Source organism: Procambarus clarkii, chromosome 92, assembly GCF_040958095.1.
Source record: "Procambarus clarkii isolate CNS0578487 chromosome 92, FALCON_Pclarkii_2.0, whole genome shotgun sequence".
NCBI lineage: Eukaryota > Metazoa > Arthropoda > Malacostraca > Decapoda > Cambaridae > Procambarus > Procambarus clarkii.
In genome coordinates, this window is record NC_091241.1 from 3,764,132 (window position 1) to 3,772,529 (window position 8,398).

At 48.6% G+C, this 8,398-nt stretch overlaps 2 protein-coding genes across 2 annotated transcripts; one reads left to right on the plus strand and one right to left on the minus strand.

The window, feature by feature from the left end:
* Positions 1-410: 410 nt before the first annotated feature.
* LOC138359617 (large ribosomal subunit protein eL22-like) lies at positions 411-2,601 on the plus strand. Its single transcript, XM_069319022.1, has 4 exons — positions 411-489; positions 749-967; positions 1,902-2,051; positions 2,453-2,601. The coding sequence occupies exons 1-4, from the start codon at positions 411-413 to the stop codon at positions 2,599-2,601; spliced, it is 597 nt and encodes a 198-aa protein (XP_069175123.1).
* A 942-nt stretch (positions 2,602-3,543) lies between these two features.
* On the minus strand, positions 3,544-5,286 carry LOC138359618 (uncharacterized). Its single transcript, XM_069319024.1, has 2 exons — positions 4,545-5,286; positions 3,544-3,620 (listed from the first exon to the last, which is right to left on the minus strand). Exons 1-2 carry the CDS (start codon positions 5,284-5,286, stop codon positions 3,544-3,546), a joined length of 819 nt encoding a protein of 272 aa, XP_069175125.1.
* Between the last annotated feature and the right edge of the window lie 3,112 nt (positions 5,287-8,398).

Consider the following 8,398-nt stretch of genomic DNA (forward strand, 5'->3'; position numbering starts at 1 on the left):
TTGCCGGTAGTGTTCCAGGGAAAAGGTTTAGGCTAAGGTTTAACCCAAGTTGTGTGATGGAAAGCTTCGATCCTGATAACAAGACCTGAAGTCATCCACCAGTTTCATGACTTTGTTACAAAAAGTAAATGTGTCTTGAATCATTTCTGCAAATGTACAGGTGTATATTGTTTACATTCTCATCAATCTCAACAGTTCAGCTCTAGACTCTATAATGTGCAGCCTTCCTCTCCTCCCAAACCTTTCATGCGCAGCCATACCAAATCTGGTCATATAACCTTATTTTTTATATAATATCCATACAAAAATTATAATTAGCTTTGGTGTGATAAAAGAACAGTAAGATATCATAACAATAGCAGAGGATGTAGGAGCAGCACCAGCAGCAGAGGATGTAGTAGCAGCAGAGGATGTATCAGCAGCACCAGAGGATGCAATGTAGGAGTAGCAGCAGCAGCCAAGGATGTAAAAGCAGCAGCAGCCAAGGATGTAAACAGCAGCAGCAGCCAAGGATGTAAGAGCAGCAGCAGCCAAGGATGTAAGAGCAGCAGCAGCCAAGGATGTAAGAGCAGCAGCAGCCAAGGATGTAAGAGCAGCAGCAGCAGCAGCAGCAGCCAAGGATGTAAGAGCAGCAGCAGCAGCAGCAGCAGCCAAGGATGTAAGAGCAGCAGCAGCAGCAGCCAAGGATGTAAGAAGCAGCAGCAGCCAAGGATGTAAGAGCAGCAGCAGCAGCCGAGGATGTAAGCAGCAGCAGCCAAGGATGTAAGAGCAGCAGCAGCAGCAGCCAAGGATGTAAGAGCAGCAGCAGCCAAGGATGTAAGAGCAGCAGCAGCCAAGGATGTAAGAGCAGCAGCAGCCAAGGATGTAAGAGCAGCAGCAGCAGCCGAGGATGTAAGCAGCAGCAGCCAAGGATGTAAGAGCAGCAGCAGCAGCCAAGGATGTAAGAGCAGCAGCAGCAGCCAAGGATGTAAGAGCAGCAGCAGCAGCCAAGGATGTAAGAGCAGCAGCAGCAGCCAAGGATGTAAGAGCAGCAGCAGCAGCCAAGGATGTAAGAGCAGCAGCAGCAGCCAAGGATGTAAGAGCAGCAGCAGCAGCCAAGGATGTAAGAGCAGCAGCAGCAGCCAAGGATGTAAGAGCAGCAGCAGCAGCAACCAAGGATGTAAGAGCAGCAGCAGCAGCAACCAAGGATGTAAGAGCAGCAGCAACCAAGGATGTAAGAGCAGCAGCAGCAGCAGCCAAGGATGTAAGAGCAGCAGCAGCAGCAGCAGCCAAGGATGTAAGAGCAGCAGCAGCAGCAGCAGCCAAGGATGTAAGAGCAGCAGCAGCAGCAGCAACCAAGGATGTAAGAGCAGCAGCAGCAGCCAAGGATGTAAGAGCAGCAGCAGCAGCCAAGGATGTAAGAGCAGCAGCAGCAGCAGCAGCCAAGGATGTAAGAGCAGCAGCAGCAGCAGCCAAGGATGTAAGAGCAGCAGCAGCAGCAGCAGCAGCAGCCAAGGATGTAAGAGCAGCAGCAGCAGCAGCAGCCAAGGATGTAAGAGCAGCAGCAGCAGCAGCAACCAAGGATGTAAGAGCAGCAGCAGCAGCAACCAAGGATGTAAGAGCAGCAGCAGCAGCAGCCAAGGATGTAAGAGCAGCAGCAGCCAAGGATGTAAGAGCAGCAGCAGCCAAGGATGTAAGAGCAGCAGCAGCCAAGGATGTAAGAGCAGCAGCAGCAGCAGCCAAGGATGTAAGAGCAGCAGCAGCAGCAGCCAAGGATGTAAGAGCAGCAGCAGCAGCAGCCAAGGATGTAAGAGCAGCAGCAGCAGCCAAGGATGTAAGAGCAGCAGCAGCAGCAACCAAGGATGTAAGAGCAGCAGCAGGTGAGTACATATATATAGCAGTAGCAGAAGGTGTACCAATAGTAACATTAGCAGAGGATGTAGCAGCAGCAGCAGCCGAGGATGTAAGAGCAACAGCAGCCGGGTATGCAGCAGCAGCAGCCGAGGATGTAGCAGCAGCAGCAGCCGAGGATGTAGCAGCAGCAGCAGCCGAGGATGTAGCAACAGCAGCAGGTGAGTACATAATAGCAGTAGCAGGAGAAGGTGAACCAATAGTAGGTGTAGTACCAATAGTAACATAGCAGAGGATGCAGCAGCAGCAGCATCTGAACATGTCACACAACAACAACAACATGTAGCAGCAGCAGCTGAACATGTCACACAACAACAACAACATGTAGCAGCAGCATCTGAACATGTCACACAACAACAACAATATGTAGCAGCAGCAGCAGAACATGTGACACAACAACAACAATATGTAGCAGCAGCAGTAGAACATGTGACACAACAACAACATGTAGCAGCAAAATACATTGTGTCGGCAGTAACAACACTACGAGATGTAGAAAAAGCTGACTGTCACACTATCAGTATAATACCTTTTTCATTCTTTTTTAACTATTAACATTTAGGTTCTCAGACAGCTTCTCCAGACTGCAACCCACAACAGTTGGCCAACTCCCTGGCATCTGTTTGTTTACCTTGCACTAAGAGTCAGCAGGTGAAAGAACACTTGCCCAGATCAAACCCGGGACCCCAGAGTGCGAGTCGAGGATGTTGACCACCAAGTTCACCCCCGTGTGGGGGTGTGAGAAGTTTACTAGGTGTGTCCTGCTTAAGTAAGGGTGGAGCTGTGCTCACCCATCCAGTTACTGGACAGATTCATGGGTGCGTGACGCGAACGAGTGACGGGCATGTGATGGATTGCGTCACGCCGGTACACCTAGACCATGTGTAGTTTGGGACCTGGTGTGGCTCACATGTACTCACATATACCTGGTGTGGCTCTCATCGCTGCATATAAAGGATGCAGACACACTGTTGTGTCTTATTGTGGGCGGGGTTGGGTAAGTGTGTGGGTGTTACAGGATGGGTGGTGGTGAGTGTGTGGGTGTTACAGGATGGGTGGTGGTGAGTGTGTGGGTGTTACAGGATGGGTGGTGGTGAGGAGGCATATCCACTCTTTAGCTGGCAAGTAATATGGGCAAACCTTCATGTTAAATTTATTGCCCCAAAACAACGTGAGCTGTTGTATCGCTATATTCATGAGACCCTCCCTACTAATGATAGGTTGTTGATGTTGGGCATTAAAGACGACAATAGGTGTGACCAATGTACTGAAATTGAGAATAATATGCATATATTTTATTTCTGTAAGCAGAAAGTTGTTCTTGTAAACTGGATTAGAGACACTCTTAAAGATTTATGTGGACCAAGTATTAGAGTGGAGTTAATGAGGTTTTTAATGTTTCATATTGACATAAAATGCAAGAAAATTAGGAATACAATAATTATGTTACTTTCTGATTACATTTTTTGTGTGTGGATAGGCAGGCAGGAAGGTTACTCGGTAGACAAAACATTGAAGTTCTTGCGAGGCAGGATCAGGTATAACATTTGGGGTTTAAGGCTCATGCTCGGTGATGATATAGAAAATTGGTTTACTGAGAATTATATAAAATATATATAAATGTAATATTTTCCCCTGTATTTTAATGTAAGTTTATTCTTCAATTTTTGTAACTCGTTTATAGGGGTTTTCTAAAAGATCTTGTTCTGTACTACTGAAACACTTGTTCACTAAGAATTGTAATGTATAATTGCCTTGTAACACTTATGTATATGTAACTTATATTGTATTTTTTAAATAAAGATAAAAAAAAAGTGTGTGGGTGTTACAGGATGGGTGGTGGTGGTGAGTGTGTGGGTGTTACAGGATGGGTGGTGGTGAGTGTGTGGGTGTTACAGGATGGGTGGTGGTGGTGAGTGTGTGGGTGTTACAGGATGGGTGGTGGTGAGTGTGTGGGTGTTACAGGATGGGTGGTGGTGAGTGTGTGGGTGTTACAGGATGGGTGGTGGTGAGTGTGGGTGTTACAGGATGGGTGGTGGTGAGTGTGTGGGTGTTACAGGATGGGTGGTGGTGAGTGTGGGTGTTACAGGATGGGTGGTGGTGAGTGTGGGTGTTACAGGATGAGTGGTGGTGAGTGTGTGGGTGTTACAGGATGGGTGGTGGTGAGTGTGTGGGTGTTACAGGATGGGTGGTGGTGAGTGTGTGGGTGTTACAGGATGGGTGGTGGTGAGTGTGTGGGTGTTACAGGATGGGTGGTGGTGAGTGTGGGTGTTACAGGATGGGTGGTGGTGAGTGTGTGGGTGTTACAGGATGGGTGGTGGTGAGTGTGGGTGTTACAGGATGGGTGGTGGTGAGTGTGGGTGTTACAGGATGAGTGGTGGTGAGTGTGTGGGTGTTACAGGATGGGTGGTGGTGAGTGTGTGGGTGTTACAGGATGGGTGGTGGTGAGTGTGTGGGTGTTACAGGATGGGTGGTGGTGAGTGTGTGGGTGTTACAGGATGGGTGGTGGTGAGTGTGTGGGTGTTACAGGATGGGTGGGTGTTACATGACACAGTAGTGATATAACCCCCCCCCCCCTCCACACACACACGCGGAGGTGGGGGAGGGGGCCGAGGAAGTACCACAATAATGTATGACGTATATCAACATCGAACTGGGTGGAGTGGGCTCGCCGTGGGAGGTGGGTGGAGTGGGCTCGCCGTGGGAGGTGGGTGGAGTGGGCTCGCCGTGGGAGGTGGGTGGAGTGGGCTCGCCGTGGGAGGTGGGTGGAGTGGGCTCGCCGTGGGAGGTGGGTGGAGTGGGCTCGCCGTGGGAGGTGGGTGGAGTGGGCTCGCCGTGGGAGGTGGGTGGAGTGGGCTCGCCGTGGGAGGTGGGTGGAGTGAGCTCACCGTGGGAGGTGGGTGGAGTGGGCTCGCCGTGGGAGGTGGGTGGAGTGGGCTCGCCGTGGGAGGTGGGTGGAGTGAGCTCACCGTGGGAGGTGGGTGGAGTGGGCTCGCCGTGGGAGGTGGGTGGAGTGGGCTCGCCGTGGGAGGTGGGTGGAGTGGGCTCGCCGTGGGAGGTGGGTAGAGTGGGCTCGCCGTGGGAGGTGGGTGGAGTGGGCTCGCCGTGGGAGGTGGGTGGAGTGGGCTCGCCGTGGGAGGTGGGTGGAGTGGGCTCGCCGTGGGAGGTGGGTGGAGTGAGCTCGCCGTGGGAGGTGGGTGGAGTGGGCTCGCCGTGGGAGGTGGGTGGAGTGGGCTCGCCGTGGGAGGTGGGTGGAGTGGGCTCGCCGTGGGAGGTGGGTGGAGTGGGCTCGCCGTGGGAGCTGGGTGGTGACACGATACTGTTCCATGTAAGGATGCAATCTTCTCCCCTCGAATTCCTCTTTCTCTTCCTGTCTTGAACACATCTTAGACTCATTACTCAAGCCTGTATTTCTTTTATGTGATTTTAACTGTCGGCATGCCTTCTGGAGTGGTGTTGACACATACCCAAGTCCGCCTTCTAGAACATTCGTCCCGTGTTCTCCACACACTCAACTGAATTCGAGTGAGTCGACTCGTGTTGTCGCAGCGTACCACTCTGTTCCTCCGCAACTTATATAGACCTGACGTGGAAGGTTCACGACGGCCTCCATAAGTGACCCCTTTCCCAATCCTCGTAACCCTCTTCTTTCCGCCCTCGACTCTGCCCTCGTGGCGGGTTAATATGGCGGACGAATGTTTTCACCCTCCAGCGCTACTCATCCCAACGAGCCCTCCCTTGTCACGACACTATCAGATGCTGCTCTCCGCTCTGTTCCTCGGTATTCCTCCCGTATATTTCCACGCGGAACTGTGTTTCCTGGTGGAAATCGGAATGTGTTCAGACTGTACGCTGTAAGCTACAGCGTGTGGCCTGGAAAAGATACCGATGCTGTCAGACAAATGATTCATTTTGTTTCGGAAGGCTAGTGCAATGGCTCGTAGGACCATCAATACAGATAAATATGAGAGTTTGAAATCTTACGTCTCCACCATTACGTCTGGCACTCTCTCCCTGGCACATGGAAGGAACTGTAAGAGTGCGGGTAAATTTGTTCCGTACATATTGCCTGTCCATCTGTGGCTTCGTCGCGGTAGATCCAGTGATGCGATCTCTTCTTCAGTCTGGCCTGTCGCTCTTCAGCTCGACGGCGGCGGGCTCGGACGGCTTTCACTTCATCCCCCACAGTGCAGCTTTCAGTTTTTGCTGTAAATCTGTAACCATACTTGGGAGGTGACATCAGTCCTCGAGCACTTTGAATATCCAGCGACACTGATGGTGATACATAGTCTTTCTGGCTTGGTGTCTTCTTTTGATTATTAATTATGTATTCTGGAGATTCTAAACATACATTGTTGTATTTCTACGATTATGGTGTGGGGGGAGGGATACTTGTTGATGGTCGTTCAGTTAGTCTACAAATGTTTTACAATTCTTACTAAGTCTACCACAGGGGAACGAAATATATGCAAGCAAATCACCGTTGTCAAACCTCAATACAAAAAAATTGTTTTGATTAGCTCAAAATGGAATGTGAATATTTATTTATATGTTTACTTCGTAATTACAAGCATGCTAATTTAGTCCCCAACACCAGAGGCTGACAGGCTGCAGCTGTTATTACCAAAACCAAGAAAAACATTCTTACTGATACCAACACTGTTACCAGCGCTACTTAAAACGTATGTATATGAAATGTTTATATTTATCACTGAATGTTTTGTAATATATACACAATCACAAACAATAAACATGTGTGTATAATATATATATATATATATATATATATATATATATATATATATATATATATATATATATATATATATATATACATATACACACACACACACGAACTGAACGGGGGTAAGAATAGCTTGAGCTACCTCATCCCTTTGTGTATTTATACCTCAATAAACTTATTTCAATTTCCATTTCGCAACCAGAGTCAGTAGCGTCACCATTAGTCTACCACCACTACAGCCTTAACCACACTCACCGCCATTAGTGTACATATTCTCTATTGTCACCATTATAAGCAGCCTCGCGGTCACCACCATATACACTTCCTAGAGGGTGTGGCTCCACCAGGCGCCATCAGAGCGTAGTCAATTTTTGTTGACTAGCTGGCCAGCGGACACGCAGGAGGGCTCATTGGTCATGGTGCCCGCGTCCTCTCGCATTGTCCACAGTTACTCTCCACATTACCATTGTCCCCCACTACTGCCTACGTTACCAAATATCTGCAATAGTGGCTTCATTAATATGCTACTTCTGTCTCTTTAGTTGTACTTTACTCTTAGCTTCTTTGTACACAATCTTCTGGATAATCTATTATGTTGTGATGATGGTGACATTTCCGTCCCCGCGGCCCGGTCCTCAACCAGGCCTCCTTTTTGTTACACAACCCTAGATACATCGCGTAACAGCTGTCTAACTTCCAGGTACCTATTTACTGCTAGGTAACAGGGGCATCAGGGTGAAAGAAAAATTGCCCATTTGTTTCCGCCTCCACCAGGGATCGAACTCGGAACCTTAGGACTATGAATCCTAAGCGCTGTCCACTCAGCTATCAGGCCCTTGCAGCATTTCCCAGAACTGGGACTCCTTAAAAGAAAAGGGTCAGGGTCGTGTACTGGCAATATGGGTAACAACGTGATTACTCTTGTTACCTTTTTCCCTTGGCCTGTCTCCTACCTCCGTAATAGACGGTGAGAAAAAGCTCTGGCTAGACTGTGTATTGGTTGTACTCGCTTTACTCATTAACACTTATTGGGACAACACACTGCTCATTTTTGTCCGAAGTGCATTGTCCCACTTACAGTTGTGCACCTTGTTGTAGTGTCCTGCTTCTCAGGACGATCATTGGTTTTGCTTTCCCAATGTCCCTCTGGGTCATTTATCCCTTGGTAAAATCCTTGGTGAATCTCATACCTTAGATGTCGCTCGCCTTATGTTCCCTTTTTCTCGTATTGGCATCCTGGGGGATATTTAGTGCCTTCTGAATATCCTGTGAAACAGACAGTGCTACATATCGGCTTCCCGGCTTGATGTTTTCTTTGAAAATGGTTTACACAGAAAGTTACAGTAGCAGAGTACTTCTGACTGTTGCTTCCCATGGCTGACGGTAAGTCTTGCCCTACTGTCTCTCTCTTCTTACAGCCGTCTGTCTCTCACTCATCGGCGAGTATAATTATGAGTAATTATAAGCAACGTTCCTCGGTGAGCTGTAAACTGGCCAGAAGGGTTAATGGATTTCACAGTGATAATCCCCAGTCGACGTTGTACCAGTTGTAAATGCTGGCTGGAAACAGGTTTGTGGATTTCTAAAAAGAAAACAAAAAAAAGATTACCGGTAACATAATAGACATGGGATCGCTGGAGTGCCTCAATCGTAGGTTAGACAACCTCAACCTAACCTCATGTCTAGGTTAGACATGCATGAAAGAGGTTGATTGGGAATAAATAGCTGCCACGTAGGGGTCAATACACCTGCAGTTTTATGTTT

Bases quoted from the DNA above. Each gene is read 5' to 3' on its own strand.
- LOC138359618 (XM_069319024.1), bottom strand. From the start codon at position 5,286: ATGAGTCTAAGATGTGTTCAAGACAGGAAGAGAAAGAGGAATTCGAGG. The intron at 3,621-4,544 runs GTTCGATGTTGA...TACAATTCTTAG, and splicing joins CGGCGAGCCCACTCCACCCA to TGAACAAGTGTTTCAGTAGT.
- LOC138359617 (XM_069319022.1), top strand. From the start codon at position 411: ATGTATCAGCAGCACCAGAGGATGCAATGTAGGAGTAGCAGCAGCAGC. The intron at 968-1,901 runs GTAAGAGCAGCA...GTGTACCAATAG, and splicing joins CAGCAGCAGCAGCCAAGGAT to TAACATTAGCAGAGGATGTA. The intron at 2,052-2,452 runs GTGAGTACATAA...ATTAACATTTAG, and splicing joins GGATGTAGCAACAGCAGCAG to GTTCTCAGACAGCTTCTCCA.